This window comes from Anomaloglossus baeobatrachus, chromosome 4 (genome assembly GCF_048569485.1).
Source record: "Anomaloglossus baeobatrachus isolate aAnoBae1 chromosome 4, aAnoBae1.hap1, whole genome shotgun sequence".
NCBI classification, from domain to species: Eukaryota; Metazoa; Chordata; class Amphibia; order Anura; family Aromobatidae; genus Anomaloglossus; species Anomaloglossus baeobatrachus.
In genome coordinates, this window is record NC_134356.1 from 95,857,289 (window position 1) to 95,884,260 (window position 26,972).

The window sequence follows — 26,972 nt, forward strand, 5'->3', positions numbered from 1 at the left end:
CGGAGGCCCATTGAGTGGAAAGGCTTAATAAGGCCCAGATTAAGGTGAATATGGCGATTTCAAGATTCGTCATGAGGAAAGGTGGAGTGGTGGTTCGCCATTTTAACTTAGAGGCGGTGAAGCAGGATTATTGGTTGGCCGACGGTGTCCACCTAAATGCGGTTTGTACGAATTTATGGTCTTTGAGGTTACAGGAGGGGATCGAGAGGGCCATAGCATTGTCGGCGGTGGGGTCTCAACCATTTGAGGTGTTCAAAGTAATTTTGTTGTGGCGGTTGAGGTGGATCCTCGAAGTTGGTGTACATTTTTATTGGGGGGTCCATGGAGATGTTGATCTCCTTTAATTTGTTGGTTTGGGTTGGTGATCTAGTGATTTTGGGGGACCACTGGCAATGGAATGTCGGATTCCGTGTTTGGTATTTACCCCCTCCCTCGCTTTTTACATTGGTGCTCCCGAGTTGGTGGTTGCAGCTGGGAATAAGTTTGGTTCAGGGGGAAGGTAATGCTAGTAAGGTACTAGTCAATCACCAGATTTATAAGCTTTGAGGACCTCGCCCCTATCAATGTTTATTCTATGTACATATGTTAAATAAAAGGTTGCTGTGGATATTTCATCCAACTTGGTTGTTATTCTGTAGCCGTTAGGGATATGGGGTTAGGTAGAAGAGGTATGTCTGGGGGGTCACCGGAACTCGACTATACCAAAGTCATATATACATGAAAAGAAACAAGTTGAAGGGGTGGTTCACCCATATTTTTTATTTTCTAGATCGATATTATGTTGAGAAACAATGTTTCTCTCAAATACCTTATGTTGGCAATAGTGCCTGTGAGAGGCGCTATTGCAGACCGCTGTTCCCCATGGCCTGATCCACGGGCTCAATGACCTCGGGGTTCCGGTGATGTCACGTAATATTCCTGTTGACCTGACATCACCGGGGATGGCCGCACTCTTCATGACTCACTGGGCTGTGGGTGGCGTTTCACCACTCGTCACAGCCCAGCGTGTCTTCTGCTTGCAGCACTCTGCTGTGAGTGAGGAGGTAGGAGGCAGCTGATTGGCTGTCACGCTGGGATGTGCTGAGCGGTGAAATTACGCCCACAGCCAATCACTCACGGACACTGCGATCAGCCACGGTGATGTCAGGTTAACAGGAACTTGACTTGACATCACCGGATCCCCGAAGTCACGGAGCCCGGGGGACAGGCATGTGGAACAGCGGTCCGAAATAGCGCCGCTCACAGGCACTATTGCCAACATAAGGTAAACATTGTTTCTCAACATAATATCGATCTAGAAAATAAAAAATATGGGTGAACCACCCTTTTAATATCATCAGGAGACTCCAAGTCCTTTGACTCTCTGGCTCCTTGGATCTGTACAAACCTAACAAACACACATGTAAATGATTTTCACTGCATTTGAGTGGACCTTAATTTTTAGACCCCACTCATGTGGTGTCTCCATTGTTTCTTTTTATACATGGTAGACCTCAGCTGGTAATTAACATCATATTACCTGGAAATGGTCCCACTTGCCCGAAGCACCAAACCGCAATCTAGGCTAAGAGTCTGTAAAGGGAAATCCCCTTGGTTGAACAAATTCCCCACTCGTGTCTGTATCCTTCCTTCACCGTTGATGTAAAAATAGTTTGTGAAGATGATAAGTTAAATGTTTGCTTCCCACTCATCTGATTAAATTGTACTTTTAGATGTAAGTGCAGCTAAAGAGTACTTTATTTATTAACCTTTATAGTGTTCTTGGTTATTCCTGTAGTTTTATTTCAGTGTTTTTGCTATTTACAATTTGATAATCTTTTATATATTCAAATTACAACCACATACAGAAGAATCAAAGATGAAAAGTCAAAGATTTGCATTATCGGCAGCACAGTGGCTCAGTGGTTAACACTCAGTGGTTGTTTTCAGTGCTAGGGTTCAAATCCCACCAAGGGCAAGATCTGCAAGGAGTTTGTCTGTGCTCTCCATGTTTGCATGGGTTTCCTCTGGTTTTCCCACACACCAAAGACATACTGCTATCGAATTTAGATTCTGAGCCCCAAAGGGAACAGTGATGATGGTATCTGTAAAAAGCTGTGGAATTAATGGCGCTATATAAATGAATAAAATAGTTAGGAGGTCCCAAAAATGACATACTTGACTGCTGAAGGACCAGCTAGACCCAACAGAGCAGCTGCCCTACTTAAGGGGTTGCCCACTTGGTGGTGGTATGGTTCCAGCTGTGTATTGGCTCGCGTTCCGGGGACTCAAGACATACGAGCCTCTTGACCAATCACCGCCGACTTCCCGCTCCCCGCCTTCGGACAAAAGAGTTAATCAACAAGTAGTGAGAGTCAGCGGTGATCCCCCAGAAAGCGAGTGCCAACACCGCAGGAACCACGCCACCACCGGAGAGGAGTATTGGCTTTTTTATTTCAATAGAGGGAAATATGTGGCATGAGAAGGGGTTGTCCTAGTAGTGGACAACCCCTTTAATTGCCAATTCTGGGGCATCTCTTTTAGGACTGTATATTGTGCCACTTCCGATATTCTCCCTTGACTTGTAGAAATTCAGTAGTATCTAGCTCTATACCACAAATATTAACACTACTTTGACATTGATTGTTTTATGATGATAATTTATATTAAACATTTTTTACATACCATGCACCAAAAAAAAAATAAAGAAAATGTTTTTTTAACCACTTTATGCAAGTCATTTTTCAAATTGTCAAAGCGTATATTTTCATTTGCTAGCACTGAGGTATTCCTCATTTTACTCTGAGACAATAGAGAAGAGACTTCTGAATTAGTCAGAGCCACATTGAGACATTCAAGATCAATAGAAATCAATGGACTCCCTTCCAATGATTGGCAATCTAGTGTTCACATTGTAGTTCAACCTCTATTTAAAGGGAATCAGTCATCAGGTTTTTGCATTAATCTTAAAGCAGCATGATGTAGGGTCAGATGGCCTGATTCTAGGGATGTGCCACTTGCTCAGCAGCTTGCTGTAGTTTTAATACAACCAATGTTTTATCAGCAGGACATTATCACTGCAGGACTAGGTGTTGAATGCCAGGCAGTCCAGCTAGCTAATCTGTGTAACCCTACCCCTGATATTGATTGACAGCTACCTCTGTATAGTGTATATTGTCAGCAAGCTGACAGTCAAGGGTATGGGTGGGGTTACACAGGGCTCAGCATTCTGAGCTCTGCTACAGAGAAAATAGAGATCTTATTAGTACCATATCATCAGCTCAGCAAGTCACTGGATATCCCTGGAATCAGGCTCTCTGCCCCTACATTGTGCTACCCTCAGATTCCATAGCAAAAACTAGCTGACAGATTCCCTTTAAAAAGAGATTGTATAATCCAGAGTGCCCATTTAACAAACCAGGGACCCAATACATTATTGCATCTGCGTGTTTAGTTTTTTTACTTTACTTTTGGTAGGTTTTTTTTCAGTTTCTTTCCTTTTTTCCTTTGTGAACATACAACTTTTTTTGTGCTAAAAAGTCTAAAAAAAAAAGTGAAAAACAAAAAAAGGAGCACTTCTGGGATTTTTGCACATGGTTCATGAACTTTCTGCAAAATCCAAACACAAAAATAGAAATGACTTGGGGGAAAAAAAAACAAAAATAAAAAGTTTTCCAAGGTGCCCGGTGGATAATTTGGACTTGTAATTAATTAGATTAACCAGTTGAGGTACTTTGGGCTTACGTCATTATTACCTCTGGTTTCCCATGTTATAATTCTACTTGGGTGTGAATTACTTTGGCGGTCTCGGACTCAGCGTAAACTCCCTTCACTTTCACTTTCATTAGTATATTATGAAGAGATTAGACAGGTTATGAGGATTTGCAAAAAACAAGAGTATTATTTAGGTCAATAACTAATCTCTTAAGAGCAACACATACTCACCAGCCCATTGAAGGCGATATTTGTCCGACACCGCCTGGGGGAATAGAGTAAAATGCTGGAATGTCTGGTGTTTGGGAAGGTCTGTGAGCGCCTGTAGAATAAAAAGCAAATGTTCACCTACCGTAGTGGATAATTAGACATACAAACAGATAGAAGGTCAGACACACCGCTCATTCTATATACCAGTTATGTCAAGTTATCCCAACAATCTACAGATTAGAGCAGAAAATTCTGATATTTTGTGACTTTACTATCGATATTGATCACTGACAGTTAGTACAGGTTCATAGCTATACAGTGTGTCAACCCATATCCTGTCCACCGCCATTAACTTGAGAACGGCGGCAGCTATAGGCATAGAAGTGGAGTCTAGGTATAGTAAAGTAGCCATGCGCTACGCAATGAAACCACCTATAGCGCCACCTGGTGGAAAACAACGGAGTTAGCATTTTTATCTCGAAAACTGAACGAGATAGAGAAAAAGGTGAATTAATAAATTGTAGGGCATCATCAATTCAATACGAATCGACACCTTGCACACAGAAATGCTATGATATGAAACCCATGACTTCCCCAAAACATTGAATGCTGGTCACGCATATGGCGCTCATTTAACTTTGATGCTCAAAGTGGCCCCCGTCAGCTGCAATGCACATCTGGACTCTGGACAGCATACTGTATCTTGCGGCACGTTGTGCAATATGGCAGGTGACACGTTTGCACAAGCATCTGTGATACGTCATCGAAGGTCCTGCAATGTTGGTGGAGGGGTCGCATACATCTGCTGTTTGATGTGACCTCACAGAGAGAAGTCCAATGGGGTCAGGTCAGGTGAGCGTGGAGGACACCCCACACAGCCACCATACCCAATGACTTGTAGGAAGGTCTCCATGAGGTATCGCTTCACTTCCGCAGCCTTGTGAGTTTTACACGTTCTAATCATAGCATTTCTGTATGCAAGGTGTCGATTCGTATTGAATTGATGATGCCCTACAACTTTGTAATTCACTTTTTCTTTCTATCGCGTTATGTTTTCCAGATAAAAATGCTAACTCCGTTGTTTTCCACCCGGTGGCGCTATAGGTGGTTTCATTGCGCAGTAAATGGCTACTTTACTATACCTAGACACCACTTCTATGCCTATAGCTAATGCCGTTCTCATGTTAATGGCGGTGAACAGGATATGGGTGGACACACTGTATGTCTGGAGCTACAACCAACCACAGATCTATCAGACTGCTTCCATATTGACTTTGAAAGTAAAGCAAATTGAGGTCTGAAGGCAGGTTGGTGCAGCACAAAGCTCTAGTCAATGGGGCTATAACAAGAAGATACAATAAAAATAGCGATGAGCGAACACTTCCATGCTTGGTACTCGTAATGACTAGTGATGAGCGAGCACTACTATACTCAGGTGCTCAGTACTCGTAACGACTAGTGATGAACAAGCACTACGATGCTTGGATTCTTGGTACTTGTAATGATTAGTGATGAGCGAGCACTACTATGCTCAGTACTCGTAACGACTAGTGATGATCGAGCACTACCATCCTCGGGTGCTCGCTACTTGTAACGACTAGTGATCAGCAAGCACTACTGTGCTCGGGTGCTCAGTTCCCGTAACGACTAGTGATGAGTGAGCACTACTATGCTCGGGTGCTCGGTACTCGTAATTGGTGATGAGTGAGCACTACTATGCTTTGGTGCTCGGTACTCGCTAAGAGCAGTTGGAAGCTTGGATGGGTGTGACTCGAGTACTAAGTATAATGGAAGTCAATGTGGAATAAGACCATTTTTCTGGCAGATTCCCAAGAAAAATGCTTGAGTGACTTCCATTATACTCAGTACTTGAGTCACACCCATCCAAGCTTCCAACTGCACTTAGCGAGTACCGAGCACCCGATCATAGTAATGCTCGCTCATCACTAGTCGTTTCCACTACCGAGCATAGTAGTGCTCGCTCATTACTAGTTAGGAGTACCAAGAATACGAGCATAGTAGTGCTCGCTCATTACTAGTTAGGAGTACCAAGAATACGAGCATAGTAGTGCTCGCTCATTACTAGTTAGGAGTACCAAGAATACGAGCATAGTAGTGCTCGCTCATTACTAGTTAGGAGTACCAAGAATACGAGCATAGTAGTGCTCGCTCATTACTAGTTAGGAGTACCAAGAATACGAGCATAGTAGTGCACGCTCATCACTAGTCATTACGAGTACCGAGGATATGAGCATAGTAGGGCACGCTAATCACTAATTATGAACTTAAGGGGCTTGTCTCAAATTCAGAAAAAGGTAAAATTGTAAAAACAAGCAACTTTCAATTTATCCTTACAACATCTCTCTGTTCCTAGGCAAGGAGCATGCAGCAGATTCTACATTTTACAGCCCCATACATCACTCTGAATCCATCCACATTGCTGCATCCGACCAGCTTCACTCCACCTATGCTTCTCCCATGTTGCACAGTTCTAACAAGTGGAAAGAATAAGCCGCCGGTCCAAAATGTCAGCCTTCAGGAGTGCACTGCCCCTAACACAGAAAGCCAAGAGCAGGGCGTGGTCAACTCCTTAAAGCCACGTACACACGTTGAGTATTTGGTGAGCTGTAACCCAAAACCAGGAGTGGGGGAAAACAAATGCAGAACTTGTGCCCGTGTTTCCATTAAACTTTCCCTCTGATTGTTCTACCTCTGGTTTTGGTTTACAAATACCGACGTAAAAAACTCTCCAAATACTCAATGTCTACACGTGGCCTAGAGTCATTTTGAGAACACTCCTTTAATAGTTATCAGATATTTGTGGATTTGATCATCAATCTGTGAATGTTTACTAATTCATACCACATATCCCAGTGCCTCTATTCACCCCACGGATGTCATAGGAGTGTTTTGTTATAATTGGGCCAGTAAGCAGTGGGATATTTTTGTTCTCGAGTAGAAATTGTGCTATATGCAAAAATAAATACACTGTTCAATATAGTTTTTCATAATCAGATCCTCTGGAAATCATATGCTGACCTCCTGCTTTTAGTAATTCGGGATCCTCCAAATTAGCCCTCAATCTCAATCATTGGCCAAGATGTACAAACCCCCCCCCCCCCAATACAGTTTTATTAGCCCATTTGATATTTTTGTCGGCTGTTGGATTGATCACCCTTCGGTGCTTGTTTAAAGGCCCCAAAATGGCCAACGTAAAGGGTATATGCTGTACACACATCCTATTCTGGATGCTTATAGAAGTTTCCCATTTGCTTTGTACTTTTACTTCTCAGGACATTGTCCCAGTTTATGGCAGTAAGCTCATCTCTTATACATTAGAAATTCACCTTCCTGAAATTTAGTTTCCTTGTTACCCCTCTACTATACATCTTAATAAAGGATACATGAAAACTTTTTAATTTTGTGATCACTAATAGTCAAGTGACCCCCTGACCCATATATCTGATATGTGGTCCGGCCTATTGGTTAATTTTTGGTCTAGCAGTCACCCCCTGATATGCTGCCTTTTCCATTTGCTTTTTGGGGATAATTTCTTCCATTTCCATTATATTTGGAGACTTTCATAGACCCCTATCAGTATTTTATTATTCTTTCTCCCTCCCCTTATCTCCACCCATAGGCACTCTACGTTGGCTTCACATAAATTATCCCACAGGATGGGTTTTAGGGACGACTTTACATATAAATGCACACACCTCCCCCTCGCTTATTTGTATGGCCATTCCTGAACAGACTATATCCCTGTAAAGTCACAGCCCAGTCATAGCTGTCATCCAGCCAGGTCTTAGTTATCCCTACAATATCATGTTTTTCCAACAATATTAATTCTAGTTCCTCCATCTTGTTGGTGAGGCTTCTGGCATTAGCGTACATGCACTTTATATATTTCCCTGTACCTATAATCCTGTTTAGTGTATTGACTGTCCTAACCCTTCCCTCAATTTCATTACTTATGCCCAGGTCACTATCGGCACTATCTTCCCCTCCTATACAGTAAGTGCCCTCCACCCCAGTCACTACTTCTCCTAACCTTCTAGACCAGAGGTCTCAAACACGCGGCCCGCGGGCCGTATGTGGCCCCTGAGGCTGCTTGTTGCGGCCCGCAGACCCCCTGACGATCGCAGCTCTGCAGTGGGCCGGCGCCGGCACGGCTTTACTACAGTTGATTCATTTGCGGTGCCGCCGCCGCGCAGAGGAGCTGTCAGCACTATACCTATGACTTCTGCCCACCAATCGAATGCAAGGAAGTGACGTCTCTGTATGATGCCACATCCTTGCATCTGATTGCCCGACGCAGCCAGTGCTATAGAGCACAGAGCTCCTCTGTTCGGCACCGCAAATGATTCAACTGTTGTAAAACCGTGCCGGTCCACTGCAGAGCTGCAATCGTCAGGGGGTCTGCTGGCCGCAACAAGTAAGTAAGATACATGCCCACTATCAGAACTCGCGTCCTAAACGTGGCAGGTCCTGACTTGCAGGGCCACCCGCAAGTCTCCTCCGCAGAAGAGCGCAGCTGCCCATGCCCGAGTTCAGGGTGCGGGCCACTGCGGTCTCCTCGCTGTGTTCTCCCTAGGGAGGACACATGCGACTTTGCAGCAAATAACTGACATGCTGCGGCCTTTGAAAGCCGCACCGCAGGTCAGTGTTTGCTGCAAGCAGTACACACACAGTGGCATAGGATTTCTAGGAATCATATCCACTCTGCTTGTACTGCACATCGCAGCGTTTTGGACACAGCTGAAACAGGCTGCATCCAAGACGCTGCAAACACTGATCATGGGCACGGAGCCTAATAAGAGGGAACGGAGGAAAGGTGAGATTTTTTTTTTTGTGTATTACTAAAGGTTGAGCACAATACCACAGGATGGGCACAAGGATGAGCACAATGCTACAGGATAGGCACAATACTACTGGGCACAAGGATGAGCACAATGCTACAGGATAGGCACAATACTAGGCACAATACTACAAGGATGAGCACAATACTACTGGGCACAATACTGCAAGGATGGGCACAATACTACAAGGATGAACACAATACTACTGGGCACAATACTGCAAAGATGGGCACAATACTACAAGGATGAACACAATACTACTGGGCACAATACTGCAAAGATGGGCACAATACTACAAGGATGAGCACAATACTACTGGGCACAATACTGCAAAGATGGGCACAATATTACAAGGATGAGCACAATACTACTGGGCACAATACTGCAAGGATGGGCACAATACTACAAGGATGAGCACAATGCTACAGGATAGGCACACTACTTGGCACAAGGATGAACACAATGCTACAGGATAGGCACAATACTACTGGGCAAAATACCGCAAGGATGGGCACAATACCACAAGGATGAGCACAATACTACAGGGCACAAGGATGGGCACAATACTACGAGGATGAACACAATACTACAGGGCACAAGGATGGGCACAATACTACTGGGCTCAATACCACAAGGATGAGCACAATACTACACAAGGGCACAAGGATGGGCACAATACTACAAGGATGGGTACAATACTACAAGGATGGGTACAATACTACTGTACTATTGAGCACAATACTACAGGATGGGGACATTACTGCAGCACGGGGTCATTACTACAAGATGTTGGCTAAGATTACTACATGATGCAATTAATTGTAAATCAATATTACAAGAAGGTAATAAAATGTAAAAAAAAAAATCAAAGCATGAATTATTTTGAATGTGGCCCCTCTCAATTTCTTTTTTTCTATGTGCGGCCCATACACCCAGCTGAGTTTGAGACCCCTGTTTTAGACAGTTTGTCCCCCAGCACAGCTGCACCCTCCGTATTGAGGTGCAGCCCAGCCCTAGAATAGAGCCAGTAACCAACGGAGCAGTTGGCCCACTTTTCCAGAAATCAAAAATTCTCCTCACTACACCAATTCCTGAGTCACTTATTCACCCCCCTAATCTCCCGCTGCCTCTCTGGCGTGGCACGTGGTGCAGGCAGTATTTCAGAAAATACCACCTTCTTCTTGATCCTTGCTTTAAGCTTACAGCCTAATTCACAGAAATCATGTTTAAAGGACCTTCTATCAACCTCTAACTACGTCATTTGTGCCAATGTGCACCATGACTGCTAGGTCCTCACCAGCCCTTCCCAGTAATCTGTTGACCCGATCAGTGATGTGCCTAATTTGAGCGCCAGGAAGATAACACGCTGTTCATCAATCCCTGTCTTTGTGACAGTTTACCCTAATAAAGTAGTTCCACACTACCAGCACCTGTCTTCTCTGCGCTGCACTCCTTCCCCCCCCTTCTTTATTTGGGCAGACATTCCCCCGGCTTTCAGAGTAGGTGTCGTGCTACTTTTGTACTGATACCCCCCTCATCTGCTGACTGCAAACTTGTTGGGTTGTGCCTGATCAGAACGAACCTACTGGCACTCTACTCTGCCTTCTAACTGTGGCCCAGCTAGCTGCCTCACTGTCCTGTAGCTCCATACTCCCCCACATCTATACCAGCAAGCAGCTGCTCAATGGGCAGCAGAACTCCTTTCCATATGGTCTATGGATCTCAGTGTTGCCAGCTGCTCATTTAGATCCAATAAATGGGCTTCCAAGTGCACAACGAGCATACATCTCGCACAGCAGTATGCACCCTCAAATGGCTGTTCAAGGATTGCATACATGCGACAAGATATACATTGGTTGTTAATGGAGCACATTTTCCTAATGGGGATTTAATAACACAAAAATATTAATAAGTAATAAAAAAATATATTACAAACAGTGATTCAGTACAAATTACTCCCTTCTAACTCCCTGAATCCAGAATCACAAGTCACAAACTCAATCCAAATCACACTTAGGGCTGCTTCTCACTTGCGAGTTTCTCGCAGTAGAGCAATGCGAGAAAAACTCGCATTGAAATCGGACACGTTAGTGAATGATTCAGCTCTCATCTGCGATTTTTTTCTCAGTCAAAATCGGACTGAGAAAAAAATCGCAGCATGTTGCTTTTTTGCGAGTTGCTCGCACCATTTGTCCCAATGATTTCCTATGGAAGGGGATTAAAAGTAGCATCACACACGCGCACCAGCGTTCACATTTGCGAGTGTGGCAGTAACTTCGCTCATTAGATGAATGTGACAGCACATTCCCATAGGTTAATTAAATGACACATGTGTAATAGCTTTTATCTAATTAAGATGTTGCATGAAACTAGCATCGCAATCGCAACACACACGCGAGCAAAAAGCATCGCACTTGCGTTGCACTCGCACCTAACGTGAACTAAAATCAGCCGAGTATTTTTCAGCCCAGTCGGACCGATTTTACTCGCATAGATGTGTTTCCACCCTTAGGGTGGAAACACATCTATGCGAGTAAAATCGGTCCGACTGGGCTGAAAAAAACTCGGCTGATTTTAGGTTCACGTTAGGTGCGAGTGCAACGCAAGTGCGATGCTATTTCTGAATAAATTAATGATTTTACTAGCGTGTGTAATGCGTGTGTAATGCGTATTTTTTACTATGTCATCTGCCATTCAGCGCTGCTACATGGCCGCTGACAGCAGACACAGACAGCCATGTAGCAGAGCTGAATGGCAGATGACAGCAGACACAAACAGAGCCGCACGATCAGAATGAACTCGGGTGAACTTCACCCGACTTCATTGTCATGCTGCGGCTCTGTCTGTGTGCCGCGTACTGATTAGCGGTCACCAGTGAAGGGTTCACCGGTGACCACTAATCCCCCGAGTGACTGAAGTTAGCAGTCCTCTCTCATACTCACCGATCCCCGGCGCCGCGCTGCACGGCATTCACACTGCTCCGGCGGCTTTTACTATTTTGAAAAAGCCGGCCGCTCATTAAACAATCTCGTATTCCCTGCTTTCCCCGCCCACAGGCGCCTATGATTGGTTGCAGTGAGACACGCCCCCACGCTGAGTGACAGGTGTCACACTGCACCCAATCACAGCAGCCGGTGGGCGGGTCTATACTGTGCAGTGAAATAAATAATTAAATAATTAAAAAAAAATGGCGTGCGGTCTCCCCCAATTTTAATACCAGCCAGATAAAGCCATACGGCTGAAGGCTGGTATTCTCAGGATGGGGAGCTCCACGTTATGGGGAGCCCCCCAGCCTAACAATATCAGCCAGCAGCCGCCCAGAATTGCCACATACATTATATGTGACAGTTCTGGGACTGTACCCGGCTCTTCCCGATTTGCCCTGGTGCGTTGGCAAATCGGGGTAATAAGGAGTTAATGGCAGCCCATAGCTGCCACTAAATCCTAGATTAATCATGTCAGGCGTCTATGAGACACCCTCCATGATTAATCTGTAAGTTACAGTAAATAAACACACACACCCGAAAAAATCCTTTATTAGAAATAAAAAACACAAACACATTCCCTCATTACCAATTTAATAAGCCCCAAAAAGCCCTCCATATCCGGCGTACTCCACGGACCTCCAGCGTCGCTTCCAGCATGAAGGTGACAGGAGCTGCAGAAGACACGGCCGCTCCGGTCACCTCCAAGCAGCAACTGAGGTGAGTAGCGCGATCGGCTGAGCTGTCACTGTTGGAGGATCCAGCGGTGGCCGCGATTAACCTCAGTGACAGCTCAGCTGATCGCGCTACTCACCTCAGTTGCTGCTTGGAGGTGACCGGAGCGGCGGTGTCTTCTGCAGCTCCTGTCACCTTCATGCTGGAAGCGACGCTGGAGGTCCGTGGAGTACGCCGGATATGGAGGGCTTTTTGGGGCTTATTAAATTGGTAATGAGGGAATGTGTTTGTGGTTTTTATTTCTAATAAAGGATTTTTTCGGGTGTGTGTGTTTATTTACTGTAACTTACAGATTAATCATGGAGGGTGTCTCATAGACGCCTGACATGATTAATCTAGGATTTAGTGGCAGCTATGGGCTGCCATTAACTCCTTATTACCCCGATTTGCCAACGCACCAGGGCAAATCGGGAAGAGTCGGGTACAGTCCCAGAACTGTCGCATATAATGTATGCGGCAATTCTGGGCGGCTGTTGACTGATATTGTTAGGCTGGGGGGCTCCCCATAACGTGGAGCTCCCCATCCTGAGAATACCAGCCTTCAGCCGTATGGCTTTATCTGGCTGGTATTAAAATTGGGGGGGACCGCACGCCATTTTTTTTCATTATTTATTTATTTATTTCACTTCACAGTATAGACCCGCCCACCGGCTGCTGTGATTGGGTGCAGTAAGACACCTGTCACTCAGCGTGGGGGCGTGTCTCACTGCAACCAATCATAGGCGCCTGTGGGTGGGGAAAGCAGGGAATACGAGATTGTTTAATGAGCGGCTGGCTTTTTCAAAATAGTAAAAGCCGCCGCAGCAGTGAGAAAGCCGTGCAGAGCCGCGCCGGTGATCGGGGAACGGTGAGTATGAGAGAGGAGGGGAAAATGACCGACAGACTGTGAGAGAGGGACAGAGATAGTGACGGACCGACAGAGAGAGAATAGAGACCGAGAGGGAGAGACCGACTGACAGAGAATAGTGATTGACAGACATTGGGAGACATCGCTCGTTTCCAGTGTTTTAGGAAACATGCGAGAAATGTATTTAGAAAATCGGATGTCACTAGGATGGTGTGAGTGCCGTCCCGTGACATCCGATTTTTTACACGCTCCCATAGACTTGCATTGGAGAAACTCGCAGTAGAAACTCGCAAAAAAGCAGCATGCTGCGATTTTTTTCTCAGTCCGATTTGGACTGAGAAAAAAATCGCAGATGAGAGCTGAATCATTCACTAACATGTGTCCGATTCCAATGCGAGATTTTCTCGCATTGCTCTACTGCGAGAAACTCGCAAGTGAGAAGCAGCCCTTAGAAACAAATTACACTCACCCGCTCATTCACACTCGCAATGGAAGAGGATTTATATAGTTACTTTTCCCCTTAGCTGCAATACAACCAGCAACTCGGTGTAATGATTGTAAAGCATATTTATTTCCTTTGTGTGTATTGGTACAACACAAAATTAAAAAAAAAAAAGGAGAGAGAGAAAAAAAAAGGCAAATTGGACAGAATTTCAGTCAAAACCCCAAAAATGGGCAGGCCAAAATTGCTGGCACCTTTCCAAAACTGTGGGTCTGTGGCTAAACATTTTTGTTTCAAGCATGTGATGATTGTTCAAACGCACCTCTAGCAAGTAACAGGTATGGGAAATATGAAAAAGACACCTGAAACTAGATTAAAAAGGGAGAAGTTAACACAATTTTTGCATTGTGTGACTGTGTGCCACACTAAGCATTTAGAACAGAAAAGGGAGAAGAGAACTGTTTGAGGACTTGAGTCAAAACTGTTGAAAAATATCAACAACTTGAAGGTTACAAGTTCATCTTCAGAGATCTTGATGTTCCTTTTGTCCACAGTGCGCAACATAATCAAGAAGTTTACAACCCAAGGTACTGTAGCTAATCTTCCTAGATGTGGATGGCAGAGAAAAACTGATGAAAGGTTGCAACGTGGGACAGTGGATAAGTAGCCCCAATCAAGTTCCAAAGAATTCAAGCTGTCCTGCAGGCTCATGCTGCATCAGTGTCAGCGTGAACTATCCATTGATATATCAATGAAAATAAAACTATCTGGCAGGAGACCCAGGAGGACCCCACTGCTGACACAGAGTCATAAAAAAGCTAGACTGCACTTTGCCAAAAATGAAGGTGAGTAAGCTAAAAATCCTTTTAGGAAAGCGTCTTATGTTCAGATGGGATCAAGATAGAGCTTTTTGGTAAAGCACATCATTCTACTGTTTATCGAAAGTGGAATGAAGAATACAAAGAGAAGAATACAATACCTAAAGTCAAATATGTTGGAGGTTCAAAGATGTTTATTTTGCTGCCTTTGGCACAGAGTGCCATGACTGTGTGCAAGGCATGATGAAATCTCAACATTACCAAAGGATTTTGCCTCAGAATGTAGCGCCCAGTGTCAGAAATCTGGGTTTGCGTACTAGGTCATGGTCTTTAAGCAGGACAGTGACCCCAAACATACTTTAAGAAGCCCCCAGAAATAGATAGAGTCAAAGTGCTGGAAAGTTCTGAAGTGGCAGCAATGAGTCTGGATCTAAATCCCACTGAACACCTGTGGAGAGACCTTAAAATTGCTTTGGGAGAAGGAAACGTTCAAATATCAGAGACCTGCAGCAGTTTGCAAAAGAAGAGTCCAAAATTCCGGATGAGAGGTGTAATTAGCTTGTTGATGGGTATAGGAAGCGATTGATTTCAGTTATTTAATCCAAAGAGTGTGCAACCAAAATATTAAGTTGAGGGTGCCAACAATTTTGTCTGGCCTATTTTTGTCGTTTTGTGTGAAATTATGGCCAATTTGCCTTTTTTTTCGTGTTGTTAAAATACACAGAAAAGGAAAGAAACGTGTATAACAAAACGTGTAATTACAATAATGTTCTGGGATAAATACTTTATTTTCTGAAACAATATGAAGGGTTCGAACACAGTCAGCCATGACTGTATATATGATTACAACCACAACCACCTACCAATGTATGGACAAACACCTCTCAGCGTATGTGAAATCCAGGGGCAAACCAGATACATAGCTGTTGAAGCAAGACGGCTTCCTGTTTCATTCAGCTTTTTTTCAAAGGATGACTGGTTGCTCTCATTTATGGTATAATGCACTTTCCATTTTCATCACCACATGAACACTTCGCTCGCCGCCTGCTGACAAAATCTACTTCCTATCTACAACCCATGCACAGCTCATTATGAGTCGTTACTGGCTCACGACCTGCACTGGCCACGAGGCCAATAACGAGACCAAATCTACTCAAGCAGATGGATGAAGACCACATAACTAAGCTGTCTGAGTCTTCCAAAAGAAAGAAAATTGTGCTACTCCAGTTACCTTTAACGGTGTTGGCCACTACTTTTTAAAATGATGACCGATCTTAGGGTAGGTCACCAACATCAGATATTGGGCTTTATTAGTGATCCACACAGTCAGGGGGCAGCTCAGCAAGTCTGTGTGAATAGGCGTAGGGTTCATAATACATCTATGATCCAGAGTGTACAAAAGTGCAGCATTAACCCCGAGTTATGTAGGTACCTAGCTGTGACATCATCCTTACTGTACAATATTCAGTACATCCCTACAGTCTACGAGTCTCGTATACTTCCAACAGTCTGTCCCTGTAGGTTCTATGAAAATGATCAGAAACCTTTACACTCCCTCAAAAACCACGTGAAGCCCTGACTGATGACTATATGCACTAGCTGCACTTAAACATCTGCATATATAATAATGAATGCATGGTCCTCCATTAAAGGGAACCTGTCAGCAGATTTGGGGCCTATAAGCTGTGGTCACCACCAGTGGGCTCTTATATACAGTATTCTAACATGCTGTATATAAGAGCCCAGGCCTCTGTGTAGAACGTAAAAATCCCTTTGTAATAGTTACCTAAACGGTCGCTGCAGTGGAGTTGGGTCACATGGGTGTCTCTGTTCTCCGATGCCGGCGCCTCCTCTTTCGGCCACATTGGTCCTCCTTCTGAAGCCTGTGTGCATGACGCGTCCTACGTCATACACACTCGCCGATCCTGCGCAGGCGCACTACAATACTTTGATCTGCCCTACTCAGTGCAGGACCTCAATGCCGGCGAGTGTGGATGACATAGGACGCGTCATGCACCCCGGCTTCAGAAGAAAGACGACAAAGATGGCCGAAAGATGAGGTGCTGGCACCGGAGAACAGAGACGCCCATATGACCCAACTCCACCGCACCGATCATTTAGTTAAGTATTATAAAGTGATTTTTACTTTCTACACAGCTTCCTGGGCTCTTATATACAGTATGTTAGAATGCTGTAGATAGGAGCCCAGTGGTGGTGGTTGCAGCTTATAGGCCCTAAATCTGCTGACAGGTTCCCTTAAATGCCAAACTGAATGGTATCAAACACCTTTCCGCACATTTCCTTACGGAATCCAATTTCTCATGATACAAATTCAAGATGCATAGTAATATGCTAAAAAATCCTTCATCAGGCTTAATGCACATCACAGCTCTGGGTGGACACACGTTTACGCCATATGGGTCTACATTGCCTGATAAGAGTATGACAAAATCATGTTTTTCCCCCCCAAATCTGCTCATTTCATGCCTCTCATCTTGGGATATGTCGAGCCAAGAGGAAACGTATGTTCACACTGATTTTTTTTCAGGGTTTTTTGGAGTGGAAACTTTCCAAAATCCTCCTCAAAAACTCTGCTAACAACTTTCTATGGGTAATCCATGCTACTGTTGACATGAGGTTTTTTTTTAGCTCCCTCCCCCACCTGAAAAAACTTAAAAATTCATAGGGGGGGGGAAAAAAGAAGCGGATCCTGAAGGAATCCTCTCTAAACTAAGCACTGTCCAACAAAAGGCTGCAAAAAAAACACTTCAAAAGCATTCAAGATAAAGACAAAGTCCACTAAAACCTCCTCATGATGATGTGTACATGGCGCAATTTAGTCATCGGCGCAGTTGACTAGCTTTTCCAGGCAAAGTCACTTCAGAAAAACACCGGCAATCGCTTTCCTGAGGCAGCTTCACTGGTGGCCTTACCCTAGGTCTTCCACTGGTTTTGCAGTTGGAGGCTTTCACTCTATACATTAAGTACAGAGAGTGGAGGACCTTGAATGAGCAGGTCACTTCTTTTACCAATACTAGATAAAACATGTTCCTGAATTCCATGATTTTAGAATTCCTCACAGTGTGAACAGAACCCAAGGACACATCTATAAAATGTAAACTGTAGTTTTGTCCTATGTCATTATTTCCTTAGCGATCAGAAAGGTAACAATTGAAGACTGAGGCTGTTAGGACTTCTGTGTGCTGAGGTTCAAATTCAGTGCCAAATTTATTGTGCAATGTTCTGGTGCCGTCACGTGACGTCACCCTTTGGCTTGATCTCTGATCATCTCACGACTACAAATGAGACTCACTTTGTACAATCCCAGTACATGGTCCAAATCAGTGCCCGATGACTGTGGACAGGAGAGCATTAAGTTTCTTACCTTCTGTGATACTAGGTTCGGCTTATGAATGGATGGGCTGGTGCGTCGTCCCCTGTCATGCCAGGCTGGAGAATCAAGAGCTAAGCTGGTGAACATGGGAGCTTACGAAACTTGTGCAGCTCCTGACCACATCCAGAGAGCACTGACCTAGACCGAGGTTGTGGGAAGCCACCTGCTCTTTTCTTCTTAGGCCCATAGTTGCATGTGGCTCACCAGGCAACAAAGGTTAGCACCCTTATGGTCTAACCAGTTTGAGAAAAACTCTGTCCCCTGCTTTAATTTACCCTTCCTGGGTCCAGTACTGAGCCTCCACCGCTGCTACCAGTGCCTGTGATTGTCTGCATCTTGGATGTCATGTCAACAGTAATGCAGCCAGTCACCGAATTACAGAAACAGCGTACCTTACTGTGTTACAGTTTCCGTAATGCACATTTCTTTCTTTGATCAATATGCAAGTCCAAAGTTTTATGTTTATAATTTTGGACTTTGACGGAATTGAATTGGTAAGCCAAGGGGCAGGCAATCGTAACCCCCAGAAGGAATGATCAGAGGAGAGCATTAACACCATGTGAATTGTAAGGTTATGGTCGGTGAGGACATTTTACACAATACGAAGTTCCCCTTTTATGGCTTAATTACATTTATCTGGAGCATGCATTAAAGAGGTGGTTCACTGCTCTGCAATAGTGGCCACATCTCTGTAAAACTGATAGGGAAGGCTTTTTCTAAATACCTTGTTCAGCCAATTCTGCCTCTAAGCGGCATTACTGCAGTCTGCTCATCCCCATGAAGTGTACCCCTGTGACCTCTGGGATCCGGTGAGGTCACATCAACTTCCAGTTGACACAGCATCACCGAGGCGGGCCGCAGTCTTCCTGAGTGACTGGGCTGTGGGCTTTGTTTCACTGCTCATCACAGCTCAGCATCGCTCCTGTTACGGGGGGCTGTCTGATAACCTAAAGGAGTATCAGACAGTCAGGGTCCACCGTGCAAAGACTCTGCTGCAGACTATGGCAGAGTGCAATACCTCTGTTAACTCACAGAAGGATATAATAAGTAAGTAAAGCAATTCCTCCCTTACTTGGAGGGTGTGTGGAATGATCTCTGTTAATAATCACAGAGACAAAGGCAATGTGTGCGAAATGGCACCTACCTAGGTCCGCTCTTCTAGTGGTGCAAAAGAGACGAACAGCAGCGTAAGCCGCACAAAGCTCCTACCTGCGTTCGCTCCACTAGTGTGCGAGGACACGAACCACTAGATATGGCACCTGCCTAGGTCCGCTCTTCTAGTGGTGCAAAAGAGACGAACAGCAGCGTAAGCCGCACAAAGCTCCTACCTCTGTTCGCTCCCCTAGTGTGCGAGGATACGAACAACTGCCAGACGCAGTATAAGGAACGTTACCCTAGCGGCAACGTCCACCTACGAGTCGAACCACAAGGCCCAGCCAGACCATGTGCCTCAGGCACCTGCCTATGTCCGCTCCCCTAAGAGGTAAGGATACGGACAGCAGCCGAAGCTGTAAGGTATAAGAACGCTACCCTGCCGGTAGCGCTCACCTAGCATAGACAGAGGAATGCCTAGAGGAACGCGCACAGAGCGTCTACTCTTATGCATGAACCAAGAGGACTGAGCGCCATGCGGCGTGTGTCAGGGTCTTATATAGACTCTGTGCCTCATCCAAGATGGAGGACACCAGAGCCAATCCGCTGCCAGAACGACAGGAGTGACGTCATGCTGGCCTATCACCGAGCAAGGCATCACAAGCACATGACCAGCGACCAATCGGCATAGAAGGTGTCAGAGACATGTGACCTCGTGTCAGCGATGATGTCACCCGCACATGTGCAATGGCTCCAAGATAGGACTTAGTCTCCGGCGCTCGCACATGTGCAGTAGCAAGAAATCTGGACTTAGTCTCCAGCGCTCGCACATGTGCAGTAGCAAGAAATCTGGACTTAGTCTCCAGTGCTCGCAGCAACCGTAACAGCTCCTGCTTGCGGCGCTCTGCAGTGAAGGAGAGAGCGCAACATGCTGGGCTGAGATGAGCGGTGAAATGCCGCCCACAACCCAGTCACTCAGGAAGACTGGGGCCACCTCGGTGATGTTGAGTCATCACCGGATACCAGAGGTTGCGGAGCCCGGGGAGGGTCACTTCATGGGGATGAGCGGACCACAATAGCGTCGCCCAGAGGCAGAATTGGCTGAACAAGGTATTTAGAAAAAGCCTTCCCTATCAGTTTTACAGGGACGTAGCTACTATGGCAGAGTAGTGAACCACCCCTTTAACCATAAGCTTGCCTTTCTAAGGTAAAAACGGATTGTCACCACTGGATTGAAATTACCTGGTTTTTGGTTGAGGTCAGCAGGAAGGTGTGGCGAGTGGGAACTGTGACTGAATGGCTCGTTGTTGTATGGAATGAGAGGAGTGAGAGGGTGGACCCCATGCGATGGCTGCACCACAGGAACCTTACTGGACTAAAAGACAAAATAAAACATTGGATTATATCCCTTGGAATCACAAGCTTTTGTTTTTTTCTACATGACAGTACTTTAGTAGGAATACACAACTTTTTATTAGAATTTAGGAATCTAAAACTAATGTTTAATACAAGTCCTCGGACAACCGCTTTGCATTACCCATGTTTGCCCCCATAAAAATGCCTATACTCCCTTCCAGTTCCGGCGCGGTTCCAGCAATGTCGGAAATCGCGTTCCAGGGGCTTACGTGACAATGTTGTGACACGCGAGCCCCACAACCAATCAGCGCCGGCTTCCTTTTCCCCGCCTTTAGGCACCAGAGTAATTGACAGGACATAAGCGGCTGCCGCAGCTCTCCCTTCCTATTAGTTACTTATCCATTCGAAGGTGGGGAGAAGGAAGACGGCGCTGATTTGTTGCGGAGCTCGCATGTCATAACATGGTCACGTATTCCCTGGGAACGTAAGTTCTGATGTTGCTGGAACTGCGCCAGCACTCAAGGGGAATATAGGCTTTTTTTATGGGGCTGAACATGGCGAATGAGAAGTGGTTGTCCGAGTAGTGGACAACCCCTTTAAACATGGAGTAGTGGCTGCAGAGATGCATAAAACGTTTTTTTTTGTTTTTTTTTTACATTTCTTCTAGATGTTGCAGAGATTTTACTGTTTAACATTGGTTATAGTTTATCCCAACAGGGTGTTACAAGAGATTTTTCTCTGGGGTGTGTGCCTTTTTATTTTTGCATGATGGGAAAAAGAACCTACCCCCAAGAAGTCATAAGAATATGATGTTTACTGTGAGATGTAATGAAAGACAGCCTTGCTCTCAGCCCTGATCTTAGCAGTACTTTGTAAAGTAATTACAAACACATGCTGCAGCTTCCATTTTAAGGTGTGGAGGGAGCTGACAGTCCTGTGAGAGGAGAGCTGCAGAGGTTCTTGTAATCACACTCAGCACTGCTGTACTCAGTAACTGCAAAAATCAGGACTGTCTATCATTACATCTCACAGGAGAAAGTATGTTCTTTTGATCTTCTGGGGGTGTGTTCTATTTTCTTCTCCTGCATATGATTGGTCAATGTCATACATGGGAAGAAGGACACACCCCAGAGTCAAAGTCCTGTTGGAATGATCATAAATTATAGACTAAAATTTAACAAGCTAATATCTCTGCAAAGGAGAGGAGAAATAAACAGATAAAAAGATGCATTATACAGCTATGCAGCCACAACTAATCATGTTTAAATGTGAATACAGAAATTCTTATAATTATGTAGCCACTATTGCCTCCAGCCATTCTGTCTTATTAAGGTAATAAAAATAAGGCACAGAATAAAGGAAACCTTATATGATATATCATAAATAAAAAATAAAAGGTTCAGAATTAGAAAAAAAAAAACATTAACAGGTATAATGATGGTGGAAAACCGAAAAAGCATCTTGGGAGGATCCAAGTCTGAAGTAGCTGGATTGAAGGTAAGGTGAGAAAATATGTTAGACCTACTAAAGATGAAATAAAAGGGGCACTGGAGTACATCAGCAACAAATTCAGTGACTTTTTGGAAAGTTGCAAAGTGATGAATAAGGCAAAAACATCTGGAATGGAATGAAAACCATGGGGCAGTACTGAGCGGTGTGGATGTGAGTCCAGCGCTGGAGTGAGACAAAACAGTGTCTGCTTGTCTTTTGCTCTTTGCGCCTCCTTACCCTTGAATACGGTATATTACAAAGCATAAGCAGATAACCTCAATATGTTGGTAGTTGACTTGCTTTGACCAAGACAGATTTTCGTAGTGGATGATGAATTCAGAGGGCATAGGAGGCTCATTAGTGGAGAAACGAGGCCAGCAAATGACTCATTAGAGGAAAAAGAAGCAGCTTTCTTTCATCAGATATATTACAAACTTCATTATATTTTCCTATATAAAGTGGTTTATGCAAAGTTTGCTAAAATGACAGTGATCATCTAAATTATGAGGAATAAATCTCTGTTTTACTCGGCCACTGGAAGCGCATTGATGGGTCTTGAAAGGGCCACTATAAGAAATCTTATTTCCCCACTGACATTTCTTCTATTGTTTGTATCCCTTTACCTGGTTATACTAAAGGCCCTGTCACACACAACGAGATCGCTAACGAGATCATTGCTGAGTCACGATTTCTGTGATGGAGCAACGATCTCGCCAGCGATCTCGTTATGTGTGACACCTACCAGCGATCAATCCCCGGCTGTGAGATCGCTAGTCGTTGCCGAATGGTCCGGACCATTTTCTTCAAAGGCGATGTCCTGCTGGGCAGGACACATCTCTGTGTTTGACGCCTACCAACAACCTCCTACATGGTCCCAACAGGTCGCTGATCGTTACTGCGTCATTGGTAAGGCCTGACTGTGTGACATCTCACCAGCGACCTCCCAGCGACTTACCAGCGATCCTTATCAGGTCGCATCGTAGTCAGGATCGCTGGTAAGTCGTTGTGTGTGACTGGGCCTTAAGACTTGTAACGTTTTCACTCACTTCAGTGCTGGTTGTGGTATTACGGGAACCATTTAATTTAAAAAGTTTAGCTGATTTATTTTCAGTTCATATAAAATGCTACACAAGAAAACATGAATAAAACCTTTCTCTGGCATAAAGGTGTAAACATAGAATAGAAACAGTTTGTTTAGCTGCAGGGTCGCCCATTCAGGATAAGACCCATTACCTTGAGACAGGTGTCCCACTGGAGGTGTAGCAATCTCCACACACAGACACCTTCTCAGGCCACTCAGGAGAAGACCCGTTACCTTGAGACAGGTGTCCCACTGGAGGTGTAGCAACCTCCACACACAGACACCTTCTCAGGCCACTCAGGATAAGACCCGTTACCTTGACACAGGTGTCCCACTGGAGGTGTAGCAACCTCCACACACAGACACCTTCTCAGGCCACTGGTCTCTATTTTATATTATGTACCACTCCCAATGATGGGGCGTGTGAGCAACCAGACCCGCCCATCTCTCATCTGCTCCTTATTATTATTAATTATTATAGTGCCATTTATTCCATGGCGCTTTACATGCTCATAAAACCCGGACCTGATACGCCCTAATATCTCTCTTAGTACTAGGTGTATTAGAGCTTGCATCCAGGAATCACCTCTGTGATACATACCTCCCATCGACTATGTGACTGGCACCTATCCTACAGGCTTCACAGCCACATTTCCCTATGGGGAAGTAGTAACTTGACAATTGCAAGAACTAAACAGTCACAATTTTTGCAACTATTACACATCAACTACAATATCAGAAACCTTAAGTCCACACTGCCCTCAGATGTTCCTTTGATCATTTCATGAACATGCAGTGCCGCTTTTGTCATCAAGGTGACAGGCACCATTATTAGCCTAAGACTGGGGTGACAAGGAGACCTTTATCGCGTTACAGCAATTTGCACAAACAAAAACATTGGGGCAACTGGTCTGCAGATGGCCATCACGTGATTTAGAGCGGTTATTCTGGTGTAAAAAGAAACAAAATGCAGATACGTTGATGTTGCATGTGACTTGCATTTAAGTCATGTGCAATGTGCAGCCAGCAACCGAATATCCAACACGTTTGTAAACATTTGTGACTCTGTGAAAGTCACAAGAAGTCACAATTAGACACCGTAGAAAATCATTAGATATGATGTTGCAATGAGACATTGTGATTTCAATGTTACGCATGTAGCCAAGGGCACAACAATTGTGGTCGCAGGTATCGCGACTGCGACCGGACCAGGGAGTTCAGGGGGCCCGTTAACCCCAGCCCCTGCTTAAGCTGGATGTGCGCACATCCAGGTGAAATGCATTGCTGCACAGAGTCCCGTTGGGTCCCTGTACTGCGATACACACTGCCGGCCAAACAGAAGCCGGCAGCTTTCATCTGCGTCTCAGTGACTGAGCGCCTCGCATGACAATGACATCATGCGTTGCCATAGCACCGATGCCAATGAAACCTGACAGCCACTGCATGCTGGCTACACAGAAGGAAGTGCGCGCCTTGGTAGTTGAGGAGGGGAAGTTTAATGTTTGATTTTTTTTGTGCTAGACAGAACGGGGACATATTTACCAGGAGGGGACAGTAGATACCAAGAAGGGGACAGTATATACCAAGAAGGGGTCAGTAGATACCAGAAGGCCCGAGGATGGGGGATATAGCTACCAGGATGGGGGACATTTTTTACCAGGATGAGGTTACATATCCCAGGATTTGGCCTAGAAAAGGGAACATATATACCAAAATTGGGGAAATATATCCAGGATGGGGGTATATATACCAGGAGGGAGCCCTGAATGGGGGACATTACTACATAATGACAGGGAGGCAACTTGTATGTCTTTATAGGATTTAAAACGCTATATGTATAAATGCCTAACATACCTCTGACTCGTATGCAAGGGGGAAGGGGGGGGGGGGGGGGGTGGTCAGGTCTAAATTTTGCATCGGGGCCCGTGGCACTCTAGTTACACCACTGCATGTAGCCCTAGGCTAAGACTAGATTATGCAGAACATTGTTACTGTAAACCTCAGGCAGTGGAGGTCCCGCAGCGTCACTCACCACTGCGGACATCATTACAACATTGTCGTAAAGGTACCGTGAAGCTGCACATTTTATCTTTGCATTCGCACGTATCCAAGGCTGTGCCTCCTGTAGATTTCGCTGTGTATTTTGCGGCATGCACATGACATTTCATTACACCTTTGCCCGCACTCTGAAATGCTGCAGATTTTGTGCATGTGAATACGCAATAGAAAATCAGCTAAGATTTTTATCTCCGCACCATGGGAACTTAACCTAACGGGTCCACCTGTTGACGTTGGCGTCCATCACAATCAAAAACTGGCTGTGGGATAGTATAAAGACAAGAAGAGTATTTTATTTTAAATCCCCCTCCTACTAATACTGATATAAAGTAACCAGCACAATCCCTTGCTTATAATATGCACAAATCTTAGGTATAATAGAATTTATTTTAGGACCCAGCTGTGTGTAAACACACTTTTCCACCAAGGAGAAATTGCATTTTCGTAAGGACCATTAACCGGATTCATTACCACTTTGATATATTTTTCTAAAATAAGGATGTCCTTCTAAAGCTTTATTTCATCACATCAAAGGATTCTGTGGTAAAAGCCGGGGAACAATTTGAAACAGGTAGGCAGATCCCTTTCTTAGAAGACCGTGTGTCAAGGAACATTTTGCTAAGGGCAGCCTCGGTAGATTAGGCCTCTTCTGAAATGAAGCCCAAAACAGATTATCCTAACACCAGGTAGCTCATATTTCTATACTATAAGACATTTTCGACCACTTAACAGTGTATATCAAACAGGCCATAATGATAAAAGTAATTTCCAAAGGGCCTTTACAGACATGCCATCTTATTTATATAGGATGGGGTCCAATTTCCTTAAATTTGCTGGATTATTAAACTGTAAACTTAAAGCACACCAATCACCAGGATTTTGCTATATAACCTGAAGCCAGTGCTATACTTTTGCTATCATGATGATTCTATACATACTTTTAGTTGTCAGCTCGGATGTAATGTTTTAGAAACATAAGAAAGTAAAGTTTGTAAAATGAGCAGCTTTTTGATTGGCAGCAGCTGCCGATCAGCTAATAGCTGGGGTAGGTTGTGATAGTGATTCCCGCCCCCCCCCCCCCCGCCTGTTGTTCCTCCCCATATCTGATATTTATGCTAATTCTATGATAGAAGTATTTTACTAAGTGGCTAGAAGGACCTCTCTGGTGTCATACCCATGTGACTAGAAGGGGCGGGGCCACTACATGTACAGTAGTGCAAGTTCCGATCATTGCGCAGCAACACGCGATGATCGAGTTAAGATGACTGCTATCTCTGACAGGGGACCATCCCTACACATTGCCCACCGCGTATGCTGTGATTGGCAGGTCAATTTTGACCAGCCATATATAAATTGAATATGCTCCTCTGCGACCATATATAGCTGGTGCTCAGAAAAAATAGTTCAAGAATAATATAAATTTCTGGCACACATGGGGATGTGAAAAATAATTCTATTTTATTTTGTGTTTTTCTGCAAAAAGTCACACCATTAGTTTGCTAACGTTTCGGCTCTTAGATTCAGAACCTTCGTCAGGAGAAAAACAATCCTGAGGTGGACTATGGCGAAGCTTTGCTGAAATATACAAGTAATGGAGACACTATGAGTGCTTTACTGTTTACTGGAAATCGGCAAAAAAATTCCAAATGCGGAAAAATTGCAAAAAAAGTGCGATTGCACGATTGTTTTGGGAGAATTTTATTCACCATGCCTACTATATGGTAAAACCGATGTGTTGGTGTAATGCCGCAGGTCGGTATGAGTTCGTAGACTCCAAACACGTATAGGTTTACTTTTATCTAAGGGGTTAAAAAAAAAATCAGAAGTTTGTTAAAAAAACTGGCGTACTTTTTGAGCCATTTTCCACAACTTGTAGCGTTCTCATGTCTTGGGATTTGAGGCTCAGTGATGG

General features: G+C 44.5%; 1 protein-coding gene across 7 annotated transcripts in view; it reads right to left on the minus strand.

Moving 5' to 3' along the window:
- TCF7 (transcription factor 7) overlaps positions 1-26,972 on the minus strand; it is a 224,975-nt gene that overhangs the window by 71,792 nt on the left and 126,211 nt on the right. For all 7 annotated transcript variants that reach the window (XM_075344480.1, XM_075344479.1, XM_075344478.1 and 4 more), the window contains exons 4-5: positions 20,317-20,449; positions 3,925-4,015 (exon numbers count right to left, since the gene is read on the minus strand). In XM_075344480.1, the coding sequence (XP_075200595.1) occupies positions 3,925-4,015; positions 20,317-20,449 (224 nt within the window). The remainder of the gene's footprint in view (positions 1-3,924; positions 4,016-20,316; positions 20,450-26,972) is intronic.